General features: G+C 42.3%; 1 protein-coding gene across 5 annotated transcripts in view; it reads right to left on the bottom strand.

The window, feature by feature from the left end:
• Positions 1-839: 839 nt before the first annotated feature.
• LOC124147942 (terminal uridylyltransferase 4-like) overlaps positions 840-27,085 on the bottom strand; it is a 41,096-nt gene continuing 14,850 nt past the window's right edge. Inside the window, exons 9-27 of one of the 5 annotated variants that reach the window (XM_048399540.1) lie at positions 24,403-24,465; positions 22,949-23,120; positions 21,182-21,954; positions 20,077-20,224; positions 18,702-18,788; positions 18,413-18,513; positions 17,305-17,466; positions 15,834-15,923; positions 13,813-13,926; positions 13,438-13,515; positions 12,465-12,642; positions 12,223-12,270; positions 11,031-11,128; positions 10,451-10,575; positions 8,567-8,712; positions 7,506-7,645; positions 3,465-3,908; positions 1,921-2,029; positions 840-1,358 (exon numbers count right to left, since the gene is read on the bottom strand). In XM_048399540.1, coding sequence (XP_048255497.1) covers positions 1,306-1,358; positions 1,921-2,029; positions 3,465-3,908; positions 7,506-7,645; positions 8,567-8,712; positions 10,451-10,575; positions 11,031-11,128; positions 12,223-12,270; positions 12,465-12,642; positions 13,438-13,515; positions 13,813-13,926; positions 15,834-15,923; positions 17,305-17,466; positions 18,413-18,513; positions 18,702-18,788; positions 20,077-20,224; positions 21,182-21,954; positions 22,949-23,120; positions 24,403-24,465 — 3,129 coding nt within the window. In that variant the 3' untranslated portion in view covers positions 840-1,305. The remainder of the gene's footprint in view (positions 1,359-1,920; positions 2,030-3,464; positions 3,909-7,505; positions 7,646-8,566; positions 8,713-10,450; positions 10,576-11,030; positions 11,129-12,222; positions 12,271-12,464; positions 12,643-13,437; positions 13,516-13,812; positions 13,927-15,833; positions 15,924-17,304; positions 17,467-18,412; positions 18,514-18,701; positions 18,789-20,076; positions 20,225-21,181; positions 21,955-22,948; positions 23,121-24,402; positions 24,466-27,085) is intronic. The other 4 variants (XM_048399541.1, XM_048399542.1, XM_046518798.2 and 1 more) reach the window with 4 other exon arrangements.

Genomic DNA, 27,085 nt, shown 5'->3' with positions numbered 1-27,085 from the left:
TGAACCTGTCTCCAGTACAGCTCAAGAAACAACCAGTGAGCCTATCAAGTATATCACACTCACCATATCAAGTGTTGTCGCCGTTGACGTGGCCAATGTAGACATTTTCAAAGGTGCTAAATACCCAGGCACCATTTTAGCTCATGGATGATGGGTGCAAAATGTCACAAGAATACCTTGGGAGAGTAATATTATCACCATACAGAGAAGTTGTTAAGACCAAAAGTATCCTTTGAGAAGATCAGAATTTTGAGATAACTAGGACTGATTGACAGTAGGTGGCTGCAAAACATCTGGAGTATTCCTTAAACTGTGTTGGATGAGGGGCAGATGACTTGTCCCATCTGATGCTATTTCCATGCAGAATAACCATACAATAAGATACAGTCCAAACTAAGCCCAGAAGGTTTCCAGCCTTCGAAGTACTGACGTAACGACCTTACATACAGAATTCCTACAAGCCAAACAAATAATTTACTAGCCAATCTTTCAGGCTACCTACCTGGTTAAACAGTAAAAAGTCAAATAGACATGGATCCCATCATACGATGTTTTAGTCCTACTGTCACAAGTTCCCACAAGGTGCATGAGTTTCTATGTTCTTTACATTCTTCGTCACCATTACCAATCTCCTATTGTACTATGAGTGAGTGAGTGAGTGAGTGAGTGAGTGAGTGAGTTGGGTAAAACGCCACTTTTAACAGTATTCCAGTTATATCGCGGCGTGTCAGCTTAATATGGGAGGAAAGCCTGAAGTGATGCAGGTCTCAGGCGTTTACCACATCGGTGAAACCCACGAGCACGGGTATGGTGCTGACCAACCTAGAAACATAATTGGGGCGAACTGGGATTAGAACCCACAATCATAGGTTTCTGGCGTGTCCAAGGGACGCAACTCTGCACAGCGAATCACGGCGCCTTAGACGACTGGGCCACCCGTGCCCCCTACTTATATAAAGAATTCTTAGTCTTCTAAGTTCTGAATATACTGATATGGTTAATTAAAATGAAGATATGTAAAATGCTATTGTTCATTGTCATAGATACTAACTAAACTGAAGAGAAATCATCCCATCTGTCTTGGACGAGGGTCAGAAAACTTGTCCCATCTGTTTTATATGAGAGTAGAGAACTAGTCTCCTTAGTCTTTGTTGAGGGGCAGATGACTTGTCCCATCTGTGTTGGATGAGGGTCAGATGACTTGTCCCATCTGTGTTGGATGAGGGGCAGATGACTTGTCCCATCTGTGTTGGATGAGGGGCAGATGACTTGTCCCATCTGTGTTGGATGAGGGTGAGAGGACTGCTATTGCTGGGGGTGGTTGTAATTGTTATACATCTCATTAGGGACAGTGATGTCTGGAAGAAAGGGAGGGAGTATCAAGGTCACAGAACGGAGGGTCTGCTTAAGTCACTAATCTGGGAGGAAGCTAAAGTGTCACAGGTTTTAGACAGGATACAGACATATATCACATATCACAGTTATAGAATTTATCATGCTTGTGTGTTTTGTAATAGAAAATATCCTGTATTAGGAATAAATACTATACATTTAGCAAACCTCTACCTCTGTTGTAACATAAATAGCATAATACACACAATGTATTTCCAAATAAAAACATTCTGAAATTACCAACTCCTGACTCCATGTCAGTGATATTAGTGAAATGATTATGGTGTAACACTACTTCTACCAATATCATGGCGGGGAACACCAGAAATAGGCTTTCAAAAGTTGTACCCATGTGGAGAATCGAACCCAAGTTGTCGGCGTGACGCGCAACTGCTTTAACCACTAGGCTATCCCACATCCCCATGTAAAAATATTGAAATAGATCTTTTTCAGAAACTTTGTAAAATGCAATTCTAATAAACAACTGTCCAGCTCATAGAGATTGCACATGTGTCATTAACTACTCACTGAGGACTAGATTTCCGCCTTGTTGCGGGGAGTGAGAGACCTGCCTCATGGATGCTGCTGCTGCTGCTGCTGCTGCACTCCGCGACCCTGGGGCCTGCACGAAGCCATGCTGAGGGGAAAGGAGGAGGGCACATCAGTACGGGCTCACAAGCTTGGTTAGATCAACGCAATGGAATGTTTCATTTAACACCAGAAAGGTACGATTCAGTAAGATGCCAACACTTCAATATGGAGGAAATTGGTCATCTCGCCCCAATCATAGAAAACAGCCAACAAAAGAAATTCTGTTCACTATGCCCATCTTGTAATTTGGCATGATTTCCGCATTAACATATGGACTTTCACAAACAAAGTCAACAAGGCCAAATCAAACTCCATTACGACTCATGCTCTGGGTTCGTGACATACGTGACATTTGCTGATACTTTGGTCTTCAAATAGTTCCCAAAAAAATTGTTTAAAAACATCTACAATTTTAGCCCCAAAATATGTAAACTAACTAAGACAAGGGTCATCTGGAGATGACATATCCCCCGGTCTGGTGCAATTCGGAAATGACTTTTGGCTGCTATACCCTACTTTTTGTTCATTACCATTGGATACCTTCAAATCAGTGAAGAAAAAAAAATGCTGTGAAGTCTTTTCTAAATCCCACTAGACTGATCTGTATAGCAAGTTTCATCTTGGAGTTGGGAGTCCAACTTGTCGTCAGGAAAACATAAAAAAAATATAAAAAATAAAAACATAAAATCATCATCAGACTGATCTGTATAGAAATTTTAAATAAGAAATATTTAACAGTTTCGGAGTTCTGCTCCAGAAACGGAAAACAACTTGTTTTCATCATGAAAAATCATGAAAACAAAACAAAAGAAAAAGAAAAAATCCCAAAACATTAAAATGCACCTGTTCCCCACTAGCCTGATCTTCATAGAAAGTTTCAACAAAGAAATATTTAACGGTTTTGGAGTTTTGCTCTGGAACCTAAAACGGGCAGACAGACGTGGTGATCGCTATAGTGAGTGAGTGAGTATGGTTATACGCAGCTTTTAGCAATATTCCAGCAATATCACGGTGGGGGACACCAGAAATGGGCTTTACACATTGTACCCATTTCTGGAACCAAGCCCGGGCCTTCGACGCGACGATCGAACGCTTTAACCACTAGGCTACCCGACCTGCCCTGGTGATCGCTATAAGGAGTGAAGGACTTATCAGGTGTCATAGCACATACAATTTTTAAGCAGTTTTCCAAAACAAGGGGGATCCTGGGGTCCTTGGGGTTTAGCTGCAATGTTGAACCTAGGGACTGAACTTGAACTTAGCCTGAATCTTTTCTTCCTAACACTAAAGCAATGATAAGGACCCCTTGACTTTAATCTTCAACACTGGTTATACATGTATACTACTCAAAAGAAGATAAAGAACACATGATTACTTCCTATTTCTGTAGTTAGTCTGTCATGGCATGACTAAATAAAGTAACAAGAAATAATCGGTGTTCTTTAACTTCCTTTGGGTAGTACAAATGTTCCATCCCTCACCTGTGGAGGCGAATGCATCTGGGGTTGTGGGATGGGCTGGCCATATGTGTACGGCCCCTGGGGCAGGCCTGTTGAGTGCCCCATCCTGGAGGACTGCTTCTGGGGGGAGATGGCCATCATGATCTGCTGCCCGGGGGTGGGAGGAGACTGGGTGGGGACATTGAGCACCTGAGACAGAGGGACTGGGATGTAGTTGTTCTGTCCATGCAATTTCATCATGGGTAGGGAAGACGACGTCATCCCATGATGCATTGCTGAAGCTGATTGACCTTGGTGAGGAGACATCTGGTCCGGCCAGCTTTGGCCTGTGGGGCTGAGGGGGCCGCCTCCTCCTCCTCCCATGCGGGGGATGTTTACCGGGGAGGAGCTGCCCTGTACATACATCTGCTGCTGCTGAGGGTCATACAAGATTGGAATGTGTTGGTAGCCTGGAGGAGGTGACATCTGAACAGAGACACAGGCCCTGTTACACGTACACGAGCGGCAGTACACAGTGCATGGTCAGTCGGGGCCTCAGTGTATGGGGGAATGTGTATACATGTTGGGGACAGAGTGCATGGTCAGTCGGGGCCTCAGTGTATGGGGGAATGCGTATACATGTGGGGGACACAGTGCATGGTCAGTCGAGGCCTCAGTGTATGGGGGAATGTGTATATATGTGGGGGAATGTGTATACATGTGGGGGAATGCGTATACATGTGGGGGAATGTGTATACATGTGGGGAATGTGTATATATGTGGGGGAATGTGTATATATGTGGGGGAATGTGTATACATGTGGGGGAATGCGTATACATGTGGGGGAATGCGTATACATGTGGGGGAATGCGTATACATGTGGGGGAAAGCGTATACATGTGGGGGAATGTGTATACATGTGGGGGAATATGTATACATGTGGGGGAATGCGTATACATGTGGGGGAATGTGTATACATGTGGGGGAATGCGTATACATGTGGGGGAATATGTACACATGTGGGGGATGGTATACATGTGGGGGAATGCATATACATGTGGGGGAATGCGTATACATGTGGAGGAATGTGAATACATGTGGGGGAATGCATATAAATGTGGGGGAATGTGTATACATGTGGGGGAATGTGTATACATGTGGGGGAATGCGTATACATGTGGGGGAATGCGTATACATGTGGGGGAATGTGTATACATGTGGGGGATGGTATACATGTGGGGGAATGTGTATACGTGTGGGGGAATGCGTATACATGTGGGGGAATATGTACACATGTGGGGGATGGTATACATGTGGGGGAATGCATATACATGTGGGGGAATGCGTATACATGTGGAGGAATGTGAATACATGTGGGGGAATGCATATAAATGTGGGGGAATGTGTATACATGTGGGGGAATGTGTATACATGTGGGGGAATGCGTATACATGTGGGGGAATGCGTATACATGTGGGGGAATGTGTATACATGTGGGGGATGGTATACATGTGGGGGAATGTGTATACATGTGGGGGAATGCATATAAATGTGGGGGAATGTGTATACATGTGGGGGAATGTGTATACATGTGGGGGAATGCGTATACATGTGGGGGAATGCGTATACATGTGGGGGAATGTGTATACATGTGGGGGATGGTATACATGTGGGGGAATGTGTATACATGTGGGGGACAGAGTGCATGGTCAGTCGGGGCCTCAGTGTATGGGGGAATGTGTATACATGTGGGGTAATGTGGATATATGTCGGGGTGCATGGTGGAAAGTGTGAACATGTGGGGCCTCAGTTCGTGGGGAATGTGTCAAGATGTGAGGGAGAATGTTCATGGGTTGCCACAGTGTATGGGGAGAATGTTCATGGACTGCCACAGTGTATGGAGAGAATGTTCATGGGTGGCACAGTGTATGGAGAGAATGTTCATGGGTTGCCACAGTGTATGGGGAGAATGTTCATGGGTTGCCACAGTGTATGGGGAGAATGTTCATGGGTTGCCACAGTGTATGGGGAGAATGTTCATGGACTGCCACAGTGTATGGAGAGAATGTTCATGGGGTGCCACAGTGTATGGGGAGAATGTTCATGAGTTGCCACAGTGTATGGACAGGAGAATGTTCAAGGGTTGCCACAGTGTATGGGGAGAATGTTCATGGATTGCCACAGTGTATGGGGAGAATGTTCATGGGTGGCACAGTGTATGGAGAGAATGTTCATGGGGTGCCACAGTGTATGGGGAGAATGTTCATGGGTTGCCACAGTGTATGGGGAGAATGTTCATGGGTTGCCACAGTGTATGGGGAGAATGTTCATGGGTTGCCACAGTGTATGGGGAGAATGTTCATGGGGTGCCACAGTGTATGGGGAGAATGTTCATGGGTTACCACAGTGTATGGAAGAATGTTCACGGGGTACCACAGTGTGGGGAGAATGTTCATGGGTTGCCACAGTGTATGGGGAGAATGTTCATGGGGTGCCACAGTGTATGGGGAGAATGTTCATGGGAGTGTCACAGTGTATGGGGAGAATGTTCATGGGGTGCCACAGTGTATGGGGAGAATGTTCATGGGTTGCCACAGTGTATGGGGAGAATGTTCATGGGTTGCCACAGTGTATGGGGAGAATGTTCATGGGGTGCCACAGTGTATGGGAAGAATGTTCATGGGTTGCCACAGTGTATGGGGAGAATGTTCATGGACTGCCACAGTGTATGGGGAGAATGTTCATGGGTTGCCACAGTGTATGGGGAGAATGTTCATGGGTTGTCACAGTGTATGGGGAGAATGTTCATGGGTTGCCACAGTGTATGGGGAGAATGTTCATGGGTTGCCACAGTGTATGGGGAGAATGTTCATGGGGTGCCACAGTGTATGGGAAGAATGTTCATGGGTTGCCACAGTGTATGGGGAGAATGTTCATGGACTGCCACAGTGTATGGGGAGAATGTTCATGGGTTGCCACAGTGTATGGGGAGAATGTTCATGGGTTGTCACAGTGTATGGGGAGAATGTTCATGGACTGCCACAGTGTATGGGGAGAATGTTCATGGGTTGCCACAGTGTATGGGGAGAATGTTCATGGGGTGCCACAGTGTATGGGGAGAATGTTCATGGGTTGCCACAGTGTATGGGGAGAATGTTCATGGACCGCCACAGTGTATGGGGAGAATGTTCATGGACTGCCACAGTGTATGGGGAGAATGTTCATGGACTGCCACAGTGTATGGGGAGAATGTTCATGGGTTGCCACAGTGTATGGGGAGAATGTTCATGGACTGCCACAGTGTATGGAGAGAATGTTCATGGACTGCCACAGTGTATGGGGAGAATGTTCATGGGTTGCCACAGTGTATGGGGAGAATGTTCATGGGGTGCCACAGTGTATGGGTTAATGTACATACAGCATTGCAGATTTTCAGCATTGAGTACATTCAATAGTCACCCAATTATATCATGATAAAGTATATTTCAGATAAAAGATTATGACTGAACATGGCTCTAATAACATTCAAATACTAGTATATACTGAAAAATGAAGACTCAGCTATTGAAAATCTGAGCCATGATTTTCAGTAATAGCATAATAATTATTCTAAGATTTCAGATGGTAGTGCAAGTGAATATGATTTAACAACAATTTTAGAAATATTCCAGCTGAAGAAAGAATACACCCATGTTAGATGGTGGCTAAAAATAAAACAAACCAGAAATGGTTATTCGATGGTATCAAAGTTGTGTTTTAAACCTTTAAGTCTGGCAGTGATTCGGGGACTGTTTTCAGCCTTGTAACATGTGGATCACGTATGTAATATTTTGGTCAAATCAAATTTTCAAATGTAGATTTTCTTTCGCCCAGCAGTTTATAATAAGGCTGGGGACATAAAATATTGTCTCAACATAGTGTGCTTATCCGAGAAAATGAAACAAAAAATGTTCACGGACCGCATTTACCACTAGGCTGCCCCACTGCACATCTGAGACAGTCGACTTTGCCAATAAAATTTAATCAGGAACATTGTTAAACAAATTCACGACACCGACACCTATCTCAAACTGACAAAGTCACCTGTAAATTAGCTGCTGTAGAGCTGGCACTCTCTGGCATCGACTGGGATCGCTTCGTCTTCTCCCTGAAGCCTGGGGGTGTGGCCATGTGACTGACAGCTGGGGTGCTGGGGGAGGACTGTGACTTACTCCCTGGACGAGCTGGAAACAGTCATACTCCATCACAAGCAATATCACTGGTATGTGTTAAGATATGCATGCCACTTATGAATGTTTGTGAAGTGAGGTGAAATGGGGTTGAATGTCACTTTCAAGATTATTTCACTCATATACTGCGCGTGTGGCTGCTTGTACTAGTCCAGACTTTGGCCGGTTATATTATAATGCCAGCTCACTTGGACACCATACTACAGTTTTACATGTCATTTACAAGTCAGTCCTTGTTTTATCCCCTATATGCCGAGAGCCAGCAAGTACCATCTTTTAACGTCTTTTGGTATGATGTGGTTAGGGAACTGAACCACCAACTTTACATTCATTGGAAGAACGCTCTATCCACAACAACACGGAGTGTTTGTTTTGTTTGTTTGTTTGTTGTTTAACGCCGCACTCAGCAATATTCCAGCTATATGACGGCAGTCTAAATAATCGAGTCTGGACCAGACAATCCAGTGATTGACAGCATGAGCATCGATCCAAGCATTTGGGATCGATGACATGCATCAACCAAGTCAGCAAGCCTGACCACCCGATCCCGTTAGTTGCCTTTTACGACAAGCATAGTCGCCTTTTACGGCAAGTATGGGTTGCTGAAGACCTATTCTACCCCGGAATCTTCACGGGTCCAGAGTGTTTGTAAATGAGTGGGTTTTCGCTGCTTTTAGGTATATTCTAATATTGTCGTTGCTGGGGACACCAGGATTCACTCATTGTACCCATGCAGAGTATGAGTATGATAAGTGAATAGTTTAACCACTAGGCCACCCACTGCTAACTGAAGTGTGAGTGAATGAGTAGGGTTTTAATCTGATTTTAGCAACATTCCAGCAATATCATGGAGGGGTCAGCCGAAATAGGCTTCACAAGGGGGACATGGGGAGGAGGCTAGGTTCTTGTACATACCGTTAGGTGACATGCCATGCTGTTGTGCCATGTTCATGGGCTGATCAGGCTTCTTGTTCACCCGCGCTCTCTCCTCTCGTTGCCGCTCATCTCGCAGCCTATCTTCTCGTTGCCGCTCCTCTCGTTGCCGCCGCTCTCGTTCCTCTCTGATAAATACCAAGATCCAGGTTCAACAGGACCAAAAATTCAACCTTATGAAATAATAATAATTATGACGATAACTCAACAATTATTCTCAGCTCCCTAGGGAGTATACAACCCAAGCTGCCTGTTAGGCACTAAAAGGCTAACCACCACATTATCATCTGATCCTACCGGGTACCCTTTCACTGCTTGGTGAACAGTGTCACATTTCGAACAAAGTCACTTGCCCAAGGAGACACCACATATGTTACATTATCAGTGGTCAGTTCCAGATGTGAATCAAATGTGAGATGCGAGTCAGATTAATAAATCTATTACAACGTAAAACACCTTGAAGACTTTCAAAATATTCAAAATTTGTTTGCTAAGATTATGGCCAGGATTTACAGATTTGACGTCAAATCATGGAAGGAATAAAATGAACCAGAATATAGGCCATTATGTTAAAAAGTATTGCAAATTAAGTAGCAATGTCTATTTGCTTTTACATCAAAGATGGAGTAAAATATTTTCCAGTTCATTATTTACCGTTATCGTCATGTCATTTCTGTCCTCTAATGTGGAAACCATGCAATGTCAACTAACGTTATATGTGGACCATGCACTGTCTTGAAAACATATTTATGAAACATGTAAACTCTGTAATAATGAAATGAAATTGACGAGTATGTTGTATGGTCATCTCGTTATCTCAAACCCTGTATTGACAAATGTCGGTATCTCAAACGTATTTTCCGGTCCCGACCACCTCACTATATAAATACATATAAATTTGTCCGATTATCTCGCATTCAAAACAAAAAAAACCACAGCTTTAACTTGAATTTTGGACTTGGTCCCAACTGTGACTTTACTATAGAATTTTGTTCCTTTATCTCGAAGTTGGCATCTGTCACATTAACAGTTTTGAGAAGTGTAAATATGCATCTCACATAGCGGAAATCTCTTTCCTTGTTGCATGTATATCTAGTGCCTATCCTCACACGTTTTACACTACTGTAAGAGAACTGTGCAATTTGAACCAACTGTTCAACCAATTACGTACATACCTTCTTATCCAATTGTTATGGTAGTCTTTTTTTACAAATAAAACATCAACAGTAGAAATGCATATAAAAATGGAGGCATTTCCTGGTTACATCAAAATATGCTGATCAAAGTCGGATTAAATGAATCAATGCTGCATGACACAGCACACAATATTCAAGTAGTGAATTAACAAGTTTGAGGAGAGAGTGACACTGTTGTTGTTTTTGTCAAGTTGATAAATAAAAATGAACTTCGCAGTTGTTTATTTTTGATTGCTGATATGCCAAATAAGGTACATGTGCATTCTTCTCTCGATCCTAAATGTACATATAATTACACTGTACATGATTTGTCACAATTGTCATTGATGATTACTGTGAAATACACTTCAATTTGTCATCACTTACACATGTTGTGTCCTTATTGTCCAATGAATGCAATGATATTGCTATTGATCTTATTACTGTTACTTGATCAGTCTGAATTTCCATTCCTCGTTATCGTAAATGTTGGATATCTCAAAGCAAGGACACGGTCCCACCAGGTTCGAGATAACGTGGTTTGGCTGTATATATTTCTCGTATGTTTATATGTTTGTATATTCAAGTACCATAAGATACATGACTCGGTGTTAACATGTTGATTCCAATCATTCCTGTATCATTCCTGTATCATTTATGTATCATTCCTGTATCATTTATGTATCATTACCGTTCTTTCCTGTTTGTGACAATAGGACACTCTTTGGCAATGTGTCCAATCTTCCCACACACTCGACAACCCCGGTCATTTGGGGGAGTGCCCTCTGTCAGTAGAGACCGGTCGAAGAAGTAGTCCTGAGGGAGACAAGTCAATACTACAGGGCTCTGCATCCCTAACATTGGGTACAAGGGTAACAAATATCAAAATATAGGACAAGTTTGGAAATTCATTGTCATCATTTTAAGTGATAGCAGCTGCTTGCAGTGATGACACCAGACACTTAGATCTGTCTTCTGTTAGTTTCCATACTTCGTTTTCTACAAAACCACAAATAGCAGTCAGATCTCGCATGAGATCGACTGTCAATTTCTTATGTGGTTTAATGTTGCATTCAAGATTATTGCACTTCTGCTCTCCGGGCAGACACTCTATCGACTAGATCATGGGGGCAGTCCAACAAGGTTGTGGAATAGTTATGACAAGAGTGCTGATTTCTACAAAATGATGTCACCTAAATATCTGCATCCAGTGCTTATGACCTGATGACTCACCCACGGAGAGTCACAGGCCTCGATCCAATGTCACCTACCCCAAGGGTCCTGTATATCTGCCTGATCAACTGCTCATCCTTCGCTGTCCCATACAACTCTCGGCCATGAATAAAAGCTTTCAGGATGTAATTGTTCACTGGAATTATACACAAGATTAAGTGGTCAAAATGGCAATTATCCACTAATTTCAACACTAATAATCATGCAATTTACAATGCACTTAGGTCCTGAACAAAACACAGCTCAAAAGCACTCTTGCAAAATTCAAAGTTGGGTGAGATCTACACACTGAAATCAGGTATATTTATTACTTTATGCCTGTAAAATCTGGGACATCTTGCATAATTAATGTTGATTGGAGTAAAGTGAAGTTCCGTTAACTTGACGTCTCTAGTAGGGCCATTATGAATATACTACTCAAAACAAGTTAAGGACCACCCAATTCTTTCATATTACTATAGTCAATCCGACATGGCATGACAGTGAGTGAGTGAGTATGGTTTTACGCCGCTTTTAGCAATATTCCAGCAATATCACGGCGGGGGACACCAGAAATGGGCTTCACACATTGTACCCATGTCGGGAATCGAACCCGGGTCTTCAGCGTGACGAGCAAATGCTTTAACCACTAGGCTACCCGACCGCCCCCATGGCATGACAGACTATGGTAAGATGAAAGAATTGGGTGCTTCCTAACTTCTTTTGAGTAGTATAAATATATAATAATGATATATCCAGACAAGTGGAGTGATGATATCAGACCTCAGATGTGCGATGTACACATCAACTATCTTGCCAGAGAATGTCAACAGAGATTGTATTAATGAAGTTTAAATGTTCCAAAACACAGTTACTTCTCATTACCACCAAAGAAGTTCAGACACAAAGATTGTTATACAAGCATGTTTGAATGATGTCAACAATCTTCAGCTGTGATGTCATTTCTAGTGTGACGTCATTCCTACCTTACGGCACAATAAGATTGTAATGATGTCAACAATATCATCTGGATGACGTAAAACAATACACTGCGTGTGAAGTGATTTTTGCACTAGTGCACATACGATTATTTCTAACCATTTGGGTAATAAATGTATGTATGTACTTGTTACCACATACATGTATCCCCAATTCTGAATGGTAAACTCAAGTGTGATATCTCTGACATCAACAGACAAACAACCCTTTCCACACATCACTACAACAGTTTCCAGAAAGGAAGCTACTCACTCTTTCTAGAAAGACCAGCACCAAGGTTGTGATTTAAGTCAAATGGATCTGAAAACAAGGAAGTCAAAACCTAAGTAAGAAAGGCAGGAGTAACTCTAATTACTGAACGATTTGCCATTTTTAACGTGTTCAACATTAATTATTGATATTCATGGTTAAGTCAAGATAAACAAATGGTGAAGGCAAACAAGATGCCAACATTATAAACCTCCTATTGTTTGTTGAAGTATGTTCCTGCCTACCTTCAATAGCGAGACACTTCCCATTCCAGAGTTTCTCAAAGCGGCTGAGTGGAGCTTTCTGTCTGATGCTGACCACCTGCTCCTTGTAGTTGAACTCTTCTGTGTAGTAGCGGAACAACCCCAGCCACAGCTCACCGATACTCAGGCTGTTCTTCCCGTAGTCCTTCCACACAGCAGGCTGACAACATGCATGACACAGATACAAGCACTCTGCCTATGTTGTTACTCATCATTATTTCTTTGATGAGTTAGCTGTTTTATGTTGCGTGGTGGGGTAGCCTAGTGTGTTCGCTTTTTAAAGACCCAGGTTCAATTCCCCATATGGGTACAATGTGTAAAACCCATTTCTGGTGTCCTCTGCCATTGTATTGCTTGAATACAGCTAAAAGTGGCGTAAAACTCAACTCACTCACTCACTCTGATATGATGTTGGGAATCAAACCCGGGCCCTCGGCATGATGTGTCAATACTTTAACCACAAGGCTATTCATCTTCCTCCTTATTTCTTTGAAACAAATACACAACTCACACCTCATACCAGCTTCCTAAAACAGCACTGCTGTCAAATTTCTAAATAAGTGCATAATGATTTTCTGGAAGATCACCAAGTATTCTAAAATTTGTTAAACTTGAACAATTTAATTTTCAAATTTTAATAATGTTTACCATTTATGGTGTTTTGTGTAAAAAAATAAATGGTCAACTTTGTAACCACTGCTTTCCTAAGCGAACACATGGCAATATCTTCAGTATCAAAACCTAGACTGGAAATGGTCCCCAAACGATTGAGATCAGTCATAACAAAACAGTAACTATCTTGTCTTCGGTGAGCCAAGGAAAGACAACTCACAACAATGTCTTGGGTTTCATTCACCAAATATTTTATACCAACAGTTGCTCTGCAATATTGCAATAGTACAGAATTTAGAGAAAAAGCAGAAATGCTTTTGGCAGTTTCTTCCAGTCAACTCACCAGCTGGTCAATGTTCTCAAAAAAGTAAGCATTGCAGTCATCGACCATCCATTCTGGCTTGGTTTTGCCATGATACAGCTGAAACAATATTACTTGCCACATTAATGAACTCAACATACAAACAAGGCAGCTTTTGGTGATCAGTTTTCCAAAATCAACCAAAGTAATTATGGAGGCTACACGTGACACAACATGTAATGGTAGAGAAAAGAGAAATCGATCTTGCTAAGGCCCTTAATCTTTCATTTTAACATGGTTGTAGACATCTTATTTTGAGTGAAATTTTATTTTTGTAAAATATGAAGACGGTAATTATCTAATATACTTGTAATTGAGTAATAAAGAACAAAGGATGAGGAGTGAGTGTTTTCTGACCTCCTGAAGCACGGGGATGACGGGCGGCCGGCACTGCTGGAGATAGTGCAGCAGCATCAGGACGTAGGCATACGAGGACAGACTGCCACGGGAAGCATCCCCGATGTCACACACCTACAGGGTGATCATCATCATCATCATCATCATCATCATCATCATCATCATCACCACCATCACCATAACAGCAACACTAACAGCATCATCATCATCATCATCATCACTTACATCATCACTAAAATCATCATCACCACCATCACCATAACAGCAACACTAACAGCATCATCATCATCATCATCATCACTAACATCATCATCATCATCATCATCATCATCATCATCATCACTAACATCATCATCATCATCATCATCACCACCATCACCATAACAGCAACACTAACAGCATCATCATCATCATCATCACCACCATCACCATAACAGCAACACTAACATCATCATCATCATCATCATCACCACCATCACCATAACAGCAACACTAACAGCATCATCATCATCATCATCATCACTTACATCATCATCATCATCATCACTTACATCATCACTAAAATCATCATCATCATCATCATCACTAACATCATCATCATCATCATCATCACTAAAATCATCATCATCATCATCATCACTAACATCATCATCATCATCATCACTAAAATCATCATCATCATCATCATCATCATCATCATCACTAACATCATCATCACTAACATCATCATCATCATCATCATCACTAAAATCATCATCATCATCATCATCACTAACATCATCATCATCATCATCATCACTAAAATCATCATCATCATCATCATCACTAACATCATCATCACTAACATCATCATCATCATCATCATCACTAAAATCATCATCATCATCATCATCACTAAAATCATCATCATCATCATCATCACTAACATCATCATCATCATCATCATCACTTACATCATCACTAAAATCATCATCATCATCATCACTAAAATCATCATCATCATCATCATCACTAACATCATCATCATCATCATCATCACTAAAATCATCATCATCATCATCATCACTAACATCATCATCATCATCATCAATGCTAACACTAACATAATGGTTGTTACCATCACTACAATGCATCCCGAATGTCACAGGGTATAAATATATTATCATATTGTCCTTTCCATCATCGTTATTATATCTACCTCACATTCAAAGGGCCCCCCAAAACACCTTTAGTAGCAAACATCAAAACTACCACTGTCAAACCTGAGGTCAACACAATGAGCTAAATCAAACTGGTCAATAATATACTATCGGACTGTTAATTACAAACATACTTACATTTTGGGGAAAATAACTACAGTATACTACGGTCATAACAAACTCAAGGGGACTGCTAATTTTAGTTTATAAGCTATAACCAAAATTTGTTATAAGCATATATACAGCAAAAGGTCGGGACATAAAAACAGTTTGTTATGTCCGTCAGTTCGCTATAAGCGTGTTTGTTATAAATGTAGTTCACTGTAGTTCTTACAACTTGCCTTGGAATAACAGACGTGTGGCAGTACTGAAGCCTGAACAACATCACAACTACCATCACCACCACAACCACCAAAAAAACATCGCTGTATAATCAATGAGCTCTTTCAGTCTCAGCATGATAAACTGACACATCTGAAATGCCCTGTTAACTAGCTGAAATGCCCTGTTAACTAGCTGAAATGCCCTGTTAACTAGCTGAAATGCTCTGTTAACTAGCTGAAGTGCCCTGTTAACTAGCTGAAATGCCCTGTTAACTAGCTGAAATGCCCTATTAACTAGCTGAAGTGCCCTGATAACTAGCTGAAGTGCCCTGTTAACTAGCTGAAGTGCCCTGTTAACTAGCTGAAGTGCCCTGTTAACTAGCTGAAGTGCCCTGTTAACTAGCTGCCCTGTTAACTAGCTGAAGTGCCCTGTTAACTATCTGAAGTGCCCTGTTAACTATCTGAAATGCCCTGTCAACGAGCTGAAATGGTTTCTTACCTTAGCAAAGACCTTGAAGGCGTATCCTAACGCCCTGACTCGTGGGTCGATCTCACTGTAAGTCAGGAGCAGCTTGGTGTTGTGCTGGGCCTACACACAGAAACACAACGCTGTTTAATTCCTGCCTAAATAGTAGCTACATATCTGGAATGATGATGAGCTTAGAAGGCCAGGTGGTCTTTCTCGCTGGTCAACCATGCAAGTGTTCGTGTTTTTCTTTCCTCACTCAGTGAATATTCCGGCTATATGACAGCGGCTGGAGTCTGGACCAGACAATACATTGATCTACATTGTGAGCAACGATCCTCATCGTCAAGGTACGATGGCACACCATCAACCAAGTCACAGAGCCTGACCACCTGATCCATTTGGTCACATTTTGCAACAAGCAAATGTTGCTGGTGACCTGTATTTTTACCTAGAATCCCCATGGTGAGACAAGCATAGGTTGCTGGAGACCTGTATTTTTACCTAGAATCCCCATGGTGAGACAAGCATAGGTTGCTGGAGACCTGTATTTTTACCTAGAATCCCCATGGTGAGACAAGCAAATGTTGCTGGTGACCTGTATTTTTACCTAGAATCCCCATGGTGAGACAAGCATAGGTTGCTGGAGACCTGTATTTTTACCTAGAATCCCCATGGTGAGACAAGCATAGGTTGCTGGAGACCTGTATTTTTACCTAGAATCCCCATGGTGAGACAAGCATAGGTTGCTGGAGACCTGTATTTTTACCTAGAATCCCCATGGTGAGACAAGCAAATGTTGCTGGTGACCTGTATTTTTACCTAGAATCCCCATGGTGAGACAAGCATAGGTTGCTGGAGACCTGTATTTTTACCTAGAATCCCCATGGTGAGACAAGCATAGGTTGCTGGAGACCTGTATTTTTACCTAGAATCCCCATGGTGAGACAAGCATAGGTTGCTGGAGACCTGTATTTTTACCTAGAATCCCCATGGTGAGACAAGCATAGGTTGCTGGAGACCTGTATTTTTACCTAGAATCCCCATGGTGAGACAAGCATAGGTTGCTGGTGACCTGTATTTTTACCTAGAATCCCCATGGTGAGACAAGCATAGGTTGCTGGAGACCTGTATTTTTACCTAGAATCCCCATGGTGAGACAAGCATAGGTTGCTGGAGCCCCACACGTTTCTGTATCACAAAAACATAAATGTTCTCATAACATCTCTACACAAAAACTAAAACACTGTTAGGGAAAACAATGCATAATGCAAACAATCAAATAAAAGTGATTTAGTGAGTGAGTGAGTATGGTTTTACGCCGCTTTTAGCAATATTCCAGCAATATCACGGCGGGGGACACCAGAAATGGGCTTCACACACTGTACCCATGTCGGGAATCGAACCTGGGTCTTCGGCGAGACGAGCGAACGCTTTAACCACTGGGCTACCCGACCGCCCCTAAAAGTGATTTAAGCACTATGTGTGAGCTTGTTGTGTTTACCAGAGTATTGTAGAGACTGATGTCAGCCTCCAGCTGACTCTCCCTGTGCCGGAACTTGACGATGGGCACCTTGGCCGTGGGGATGGCCACCACCTGGTACAGGCCCCTGTGCTCCTTCAGCTTCTTAGCTAGCCTCTCTATCGTCTCCGTGCACTTCACATCCTGGAACAAACACAACACATGTTTGCATTACAGAACAGAAGCAGTCATACCCCTACCTCTTCCTGAATGCCCCAAAACGTTTACTTCAGAAACCATGATGACTTGACTTAACCAAATGACATATGCGCTCTCCCTCCCTCTGTAGCTTCACAAAATCCTACCATTACTGCTGAATGAGAACAACCTTTACTTCAGAAACATGTATTATGAACCATGATGACTTGACTTAACCAAACAAGCGTATAGTCGACGAAATCATCTATATCCCCCTCCATTTTAACACGTTATGGTCCCAAACCAGGTAACTGACCCAACATTTCTCTTAGGCCATGTCAAAATAGCTGCAATGGAAATTCTAAAATAAACATTTCTAAAACTCCTAAATAGCAAAAGGCACCAGTTCAGTATGTGTCTGGTAAACATGAAAAGAGTTACGCTCCGGAAACGAACAGCACCCTTATAGAACCTAAGTCCAACTTGTTGCCATTGAGACGTAAAAAATAAAAATTTATAAAACTCCTAAATAGCAAAAGGCACCAGTTCAGTATGTGCCTAGTAGACATGCAAAGTTTTGTAAGAAAGTATTTAATGTTTTTTGAGTTACGCTCCGGAAACGAACAGCACCCTTATAGAACCTAAGTCCAATTTGTTGCCGTGGAAACGTAAAAAATAAAAATTTATAAAACTCGTAAATAGCAAAAGGCACCAGTTCAGCATGAGTCTGATAGACATGCAAAGTTTCGTAGAGAAATATTTAACGGTTTCTGAGTTATGCTCCGGAAACGATTTCGGGACGCACACACACACACACACGCACACACGAACGGAATTCATTTCAATGACATATGCTCGCTCTCTCGCTCTCGCTCTCTCTCTCTCTCTCCTCCCTCCCTCTCTCTGTAGCTTCACAAAATCCTACCACTACTAGTGAACGACAACAACAAACCTTTGCACTGTTGTGTTGGTTGAAGGTCATACAGATGTCAAGGTCACTCATTCTGAAGCCAAATCCATTACAGGATGATCCAAATAATCGGAGAATAACACCTGAAGCACAAAACAAAGACTGAAACCATCAAAATCATGGAGAACACCAAGTATGTCATTATAACAAATTCTTGTCATTTGACAAACATATTTCTGTACAATCACATCCACGTTTCATCAAGCAAATACTAAAGCATTATGGTCATGACAATGTAACCACTCCTTTTAACAGTATTTCCCTTCCTTACCTGGATAGAGCTGCCGAATGAAGTCCTGCAGCTCATGCAGTATGTAGTCCCGCTGTTTCATCTCTTTGTTGGATGGGCCAAAATCCCCTGAAATATGACATGTCAGATGCTTGATTCATTTGTTTACAATAACTTAAACACACCCATCTTCCTGAGGCAAGGGAGTTTACTGACTGTCCACCATCAGTGGCTATTACGAGTCATGTCTCGTCTATGTCCCTCCTATTGACCAATCAGATTCCACTTCTCATATCACTTGCATTTGCTTCAAACAAAATGGTGGCATCTACATGATCTAGTCAAGATCTGTTCGATAATCAAAATCTATATTGTGATAAAATGGGTTTTACTTAGCAAAGTGCATCAAATCACATGAGCACCTTGATTAGAAACACGAAAAGATTTGGAAAATATCTGTTGACTCCTAGTTGGCGGTACACATACTTTGCAAATCCAGCAATCGACCGAAATCTGCACGGCAGTTTACAAACCAGGTGTCGATTTTGTTACACAATTTTGATTGGACAATGCATGGACTCGTTAGTTCACCCAAAATATAACTCCATAATTTCAACCTAGTTCGGCAAAGGTGGAAACTGGACAATTACTATAAGGATAACGCTATTTTTCTGGGCATTAGGTTTTCCATTAACTGCCCGACGAAGGAGGGCAGTTGAAAAGACCGAGGGCTTCTGCATATGATAATGCCCTGAAAAATTGCGTTATCGTTATTATAGCTAAAATGGATGGAATTTGTTATCAAATAAAAAGAAACAACTACATCGGTTTTGAAACATTTACTGCAATCAACACGAATGTCACTGACCCCATTTTACAAACATGGAAACGTCATAGAACAAACCAGATGACGTCACTATAATACGTGACGTCACTTTCCTACCCTATGACGTCACCTCACAGCGGGCTTGATAATGGCCCGTCGTCAAGCAATATGAGGGCATTATCAAGTTACAGTGGCCCGCTCATTTCTGATAACGTGCGGGCGGTTTAATGATAATTCTATCTATTTTAGCTATAAAGTCAGTTAACTCCCTTGCCTCTGGAAGATTAAGTACACCTAAAATACTGAGAACGTAACGACAAACACAGTACACATCTAATTTTCTCATGCAGGATTAGACACCACCACTAGTCTTCTAATCAGGAGACTAGAAGAAATATTGTGGAATCATTTGCTTTTTCTCAAAATCTAGTCTTAACCAAATTACCATCAACACAAAAACCACTTGTTCAAACTGAGCTACCAACCAGCTGGACTGACTCCTAGTATCGGTATCTGGCTCTGTCACAAACTGAGCTACCAACCAGCTGGACTAACTCCTAGTACTGGTATCTGGCTCTGTCACAAACTCACTTGGAACTTGTTCAATGGTGACGGAAAGCATCTTCGCATATGCCTTCTTGACGGGAGGAAGGATTACTAGTTTGGGCAACTGGTCCTCAGGACAAGCAGTCTTCAAATGACCTTCCTTCTCACAATAACCACAGATGATTGCAGGACCCTAGTAAAATGGACACAGGAAAGAAGCACTGTTTCATTGCTTTGTGGTTTTGTCACCAATAACTCATTTATGGCCTGGTATCTGAAAAACCCTTGGCCAAGAATGCTTTTGTTTGCTTTTGTTGACACATTCATCAATATTCCAGCAATATTTCAGTATATTGTGGCGGCCTGTAAATAATCAAGTCTGGATCAGACAAACCAGTGGTTGATAGTATGAGCAATGTCCCAGACTGCCGGGTATGATGACATGTAATCAAAGAAGTCACCAAACCTGACCACAAGATTCACATAGTTGGTTGGTTTCTTGTTTTACGCCGCACTCAGCAATATTCCAGGTATATGACGGCGGTCTGTAAATAATCGAGTCTGGACCAGACAATCCAGTGATTGATATCATGAGCATCGATCCACCCAATTGGGATCGATGACATGCATCAACCAAGTCAGTGAGCCTGACCACCCGATCATGTTAGACGCCTTTTACGACAAGCACGGTCACCTTTTACGGCAAGCATGGGTTGCTGAAGACCTATTCTATCCCGGAATATTCACGGGTCAGATTCACATAGCCGCCTCTTATGACAAGCCTTGGTTGCTGGAGACCTGTATTCTTACCCAGAATCCCCACAGGTCTCTGCATCATGAAGACATAAAATCTCCAAAACCAAATACCAAAAGTGCCACAAGGGGCAGGAAGGGTCATCAACAGTGCTACTTTAGCAATATCATGTGCCACAGCCAATTAACAGCTGCAGAAAGATTTGACCACTCAAAAGATACTTGAGATCATTTGAATCCACTTGGTTTCATATCAAAGAAGCATTATTATCATAATCATTATTTGTATTTATCTTTTTAGAGGTAGAAATAATTATTAACCATGACAATCTATGTAGTTACAGGCTTCAAAAAGTTTGCTAAGTCCTTGCGTAGAATGATGAATCTAAACTCTCACCTTGCCATCAGTTAAAATCTTTGCTGTAAATTCATAGAAACACTCCTTATCTTCCAAGTTCAGTTCCTTTAGCACCGACTCGACCAACATGGGCCCAGACTTAACTTCAGTCACAGACTGTTCACTCTCCTTTATCACAGAAGTTGTCTCCCCTTGGGACTTGTCCCCATCATCACACCCACCCTTGTCTTCGCCCTGGGACTCACTTGGCACACTCGTCTGACTTAGGGTATCACTGGAAGATACAGCTTGCACAGCACTCTGCACCACCTTCAAGGCAAAGTCCCGGGCGAATTTGTCAATGTCTGAATGCACTGGTTCTTCTTTGCTGTCATCCAGTGAAATTTTACTAACACCTGCGGATATGATCGACGAGTCCTCCTCGCATAATGTACTAACTGAGCTACAGCTCTCGTTCACTGAAGGGGATAGCAACGTGTCAGATAATTGTCTCTCAGGGGAGGATTCTCCTTCGCCAGTCGTGACGTCTGATGCTTCCTGGTCCTCTGGTTCCACACTGGAGTCCCGGGCAGCATCAGTGTCATCATCCGTGTCCTCTGCATCTCCAGAAGCAAACTCACCCAGATGTTTCTTTCTGCCCCTGGATTTTTCCACGATGCCAGACAGAACTTCATTGCTGATGAGGGATCCTCCTCCTTTACTCCTGGGCAGGCCAAAGTAGTGATAGGCTTTCCGCAGACTGTCTTGGAAATACTCGTATATCTTGGTGTTACTCACAGTCCTAGCCACATTCCTCTTCTGGGAAAATGGATCTGATGCACAGGGAAAGCAACTAATACAGAGTGTCATTGCTAAGATACAATTAAATTATTTCTGCAACATGAGGGCTGAGGTTTGAGAACAGACCTGCCTTGAGCAACCGACAACATTTTTTACGAGTACATTTTTTTACATTTTTACTAGTACTCACTCTAAGTTTCTTAGAAAAAGTGAAATATACTTCAAAATGTGAATAAATGTGTTTTGATCTGAAAAAGGAGACAGTTGGAACAAACATTGACATCAATGGTAGGATGCATACCAAGAATTACTTCAGCAGCTAAGCTTTCAGAGAAGATAATGTCCTCAAGCTACCAGGTCATGACATAAGCTCACGATGACAAGATAACATAATAAATTCTCTCTGGGTGGGTTACAAAACTGTCACTCTTGTACAGATATATAGAGGATTCATCACGAGTGTTTTTTAATATGGGAAATATCAACCGAGTCTTAGTTAATCGGTATTTGCCGAGCCTTTGGCGAGGCAAATACCGATTAACGGGACGAGGTTGATATTTCCCATATTAAAAAACACTCGTGATAAATTCTATTTATCATTTTCACATTTTTGCTTCCAAATTAAGGAAAAATTGCATTAAACATTAACATCAGCAACTTGTCGAAATCTTACGTATAGATCGTGCGTAGTGATACATGTTTTCCATAGCCATGTAAACCAAAATAAACAATTCGCTGAGAAAAAGTTCCTCGGATTATTTTAAACAAAATACTTGAACAGACTTTTGCAGAATAATTGAAACTTTAATAACGGTAACAACAACGATTCTGTGTAATCTGATTATATCTCTGGTGTAACTTCACTTATAATATATAGTTTCAAATCAAACCGCTCGCTCTTCCGGTTATCTAATTTGCATATCTAATTTGCATACTTATGTCATTGGGGTATGACATACATGTTTTTATGTCATAAGCTTATGTCATGGATAAATGCTTAAGTTAAATGATATATATCAATATTACCTTCAATGGCTAGTTTCTTGGAATTCCATTTCTTCTCTGCCCTAGCCAGCATCTTATGTTGCCTCAGACAAACAACAAACATGGCCGTGTCGAAGCCAAGGCTGAAGTATCTCAGAACCTCAAGCCATAGTGTCCCCAGAGAACTTGTGTTCTTGCTCTGCCAACCGATGGCCTGAAGAACACAATGGAGCCATGACTATTTCAAGCCAATGTCAAGGGAGATAATTCTTCAATTGTACCACATGTTAATGCTTTAACATTTAACTAAAAAAAAATATTCTGGTGAATGTTTTCCTAAATTAGAATGGTGACAAAGGAAACATTTCTCTGTAATGGTTGAAATAATAATCTAATCCATGATAGATGAAATAACAACCTGACTACCTAACGACAACCCTGACTACCTGACAAAAACCCCGACTACCTAATGACAACCCTAACTACCTGACAACCACAACTACCTGACAACCCCGACTACCTAACGACAACCCCGAATACCTAACGACAACCCCAACTACCTGACAACCCTGACGACCTAATGACAACCCCGACTACCTAATTACAACCCTGACTACCTAACGACAACCCCGACTACCTAACGACAACCCCGACTACCTAACGACAACCCCGACTACCTAATGACAACCTCAACCACCTAATGACAACCTCAACTAGCTACAATCCCGACTACCTAAAGACAACCCTGACTAACTTACGACAACCCTGACTAACTTACATCAACCCAGACTACATAACGACAACCCCGACTACCTAACGACAACCCCGACAAACTAATGACAACCTCAACCACCTAATGACAACCTCAACTAGCTACAATCCTGACTACCTAAAGACAACCCTGACTAACTTACGACAACCCTGACTAACTTACATCAACCCTGACTACCAAACGACAACCCCGACTACCTAATGACAACCCCAGCAACCTAACTACCTAACGACAACCCCGACTACCTAATGACAACCCTGACTACTTAATGACAACCCCGACTACCTAATGACAACCCTGACTACCTAATGACAACGCTTACTACCTAATGACAACCCTGACTACCTAATGACAACGCCAACTACCTAATGACAACCCAGACTACCTAATGACAACCCTGACTACCTAACGACAACCCCGACTACCTAATGACAACCCTGACTACTTAATGACAACCCCGACTACCTAATGACAACCCTGACTACCTAATGACAACGCTTACTACCTAATGACAACCCTGACTACCTAATGACAACCCTGACTACTTAATGACAACCCCGACTACCTAATGACAACCCAGACTACCTAATGACAACGCCAACTACCTAATGACAACCCTGACTACCTAATGACAACGCCGACTACCTAATGACAACCTAGACTACCTAATGACAACCTAGACTACCTGAGAACCCTAACTAAACATAGTGCCAGAAGAACTCACCTCCTCTTGCATCCTCTCCAACCATGCATTGGATACATCAGTGTCAATATTTTTTGGTAGGTTCTGTAGCAATGACAAGTAATTGGGTGAATGAATTATGTTACTGTAAGCAATATCACAAATATACAACCGCCTGCAACATATCAAGCCTGAACAAACCAGTCATCAGTTGCATGGGAGGAAAGTCCAAACTATGATGTAAAGTTTCAGGGGACTACATGCCAAAATAAAAGGTCGTTTCACACACTCAGCAATGTATGCAATGTAAGATTAATAGAAACAGCAACACTTTTAGATTGACAGCTTCCTGGCGTATAGCTGCCAAGCATCACAAGTCAGCTATCATATCAGCCTATACAAACATTTGTAACACGCCGAAGATTTAAGCCACGTACGAAAGTTTTGTTTGGGAATCTGATTATGGAGCATGTGATTTATTACTTTTACTTGAACATTTAAATACTTTCTATGAATATTATGCTATATTTTCTATCGGGAATTGACTTATTATATCTGGGACAATTGATATTCGGAACAAAATCACAATCATTTTTTTCACTTCACCTCCCCGTTTAAAGAGATTTTTGTTATTTTTTTACTCTTGTTAAACTTGATACACTGTCTCAGAGATATGCAAGACTGATTGATACACAAAATAATTGACTTCAATATATTTTATTTTTATTTAAGAAATAAACGATGAGTTGATGTTTTTTACTGTACAATAAAACACTGCAGGTAAATAAACCATGAGGGGTTTATTCTCCCTGCATTGTTTTATTGTATGATAAACGACGACCATGAGTCGGGTTTTTTATATGAGATATCAACATTATTGACAGCCTCTTAAAGGATAATGATAAATGTACAAGCTTCAAAATTGTAGAATTTTCCTATTCGGAATATTCTATAAGTAATACGTTACCACTGTTATACCGAGGCTGTTGTCTCCCACAACTGCTGCTATAGCGAAATCTACCACGGAGATCTCAATTACCTCATGCAGCACGTGCGTAGCCACCTAGCTGCCATGTGACACCCTTCACTCTTGTCTCTTGCGAGAGCAAGTGCTCGGGGGACGGACGGGCGGGCAGCAGCCCAGTGGTAACGTATTACTTATAGAATATTCCGAATAGGAAAATTCTACAAATTACATTAAGTAATACGTTACCACTGTTATACCGAGGCTGACTACCACAGTAGGCGGTGGGGAGCACCTACAACCCGAATCCTGACTGCTAGCGTTCCTTCCGACCAGCGGAAGTAAACACCAAGGCGGAAGCACTCGATGCGCATGCACCTAGCTAGGCGTTACCCTATAGGAATACCAAAGCACTGTCAAGCGCATACCGTAAGGCTCAATCGTCATTGCCAAAACGATTGGTGACTCAAACGGCCCCACTGGATAGGTATTTCATCGCCGCAGCGGATGAGAACACTGTATCCGCGTGAGCTAAATCTTAGATCAGGTTAAACAGTCGAAAAGAGGGAAATTAATTTCATTCAGACCGTATATCCCAGAGCAAGCCTACTTAAAGTTTGCATTAGGCGCGTGACCAGTATTTGTAAGCATGCATCACAAGGTTGGGATACACGACAGACAATTAAATACATAATTGTCAAAATACAAATAAGGACAAAGCACACAAAAAGCCGCCCTCACCTGTGGTGTGAGTGCGCTGGTTTGCGGGACCCCAACTCCTGTACCCACGGCAGTGGGAACAATGGAGTCGACCCAGATTGACCACCGTGCAAGGTCTGACGCCTGAGGAGTTCGGAATTGCGCTGGGCACACCCCTTAGGTGCCCGCTTGCGCCGCGATCCGCGGGCCAAGACGGTGCACACTCTCCACGACGGCATCAGCGACCTGTTTGAGGTAATGATTGGCAAAAACCGAGTCAGAACGCCAGTAACAACCTCGTAATATTCTGCGAACAGAGATATTCGAGTGTAGGGCAAATGTTGCCGCTAGCGCCCTGATCTCGTGCGGTTGTGACCCCGCTACCGGTAACCCCCGAGACCGGTACGCCAGATTGATGACAGAACGAAGCCACAACGCAATCGAGTTATGTCAACCGTGCGATTAGGGTTACACGATATGAACAGACGGTCATGCCCTTGTCTACGTTCATTCGAAGCCTTAAGATAATACTTAAGGGCCCAAACCGGACACAGCGCTCTGTCCTCAGTATCAGCAGGATGTAAGATTTCTTTGAGGGATCTTACAGTGAATTCTCTCTCCGTTTGCCCGACTCTCTGATTCTTGGCGACGAAGCCCATGAGCAGGCCCAGGCGGACAGCTCCTTCGTCACCCCTATCGAATCGTACCTTGGCGACATCGAGTGCATGAATTTCGGATACACGTGCCGCCGTGGCAAAGGAGGGGAGAAATGCTGTTTTCCAAGTCACATGCCGGAACGAAGCACTATGCAAGGGTTCATACGGAGCTTCCGTAAGTGACTAGGGAAAGATCCCAGGCCGGTGCCCGAAGGCGGCCCTTCTTAAGATCGTGCTGTTTGAAACCCTTGATAATACCCCGTATCACCGGCTCTTTGGAGAGACTGGTACACATAGCAACGTCCCGTACCGTAGCAACGGACGAGACATAGTTGGCAATGGAACCCCCGGAGAGTTTCCGGGTCTCTCGCAAGTGAGACATGAAACGAGCAATATCCTGCACAGA

The sequence above is a fragment of the Haliotis rufescens genome, unplaced genomic scaffold, assembly GCF_023055435.1.
Source record: "Haliotis rufescens isolate VD_foot unplaced genomic scaffold, xgHalRufe1.0.p SCAF_2, whole genome shotgun sequence".
Taxonomy (NCBI): Eukaryota; Metazoa; Mollusca; class Gastropoda; order Lepetellida; family Haliotidae; genus Haliotis; species Haliotis rufescens.
The sequence above is the reverse complement of the archived record's forward strand: the minus strand, read 5'-3'. Positions and strand labels throughout refer to the sequence as shown.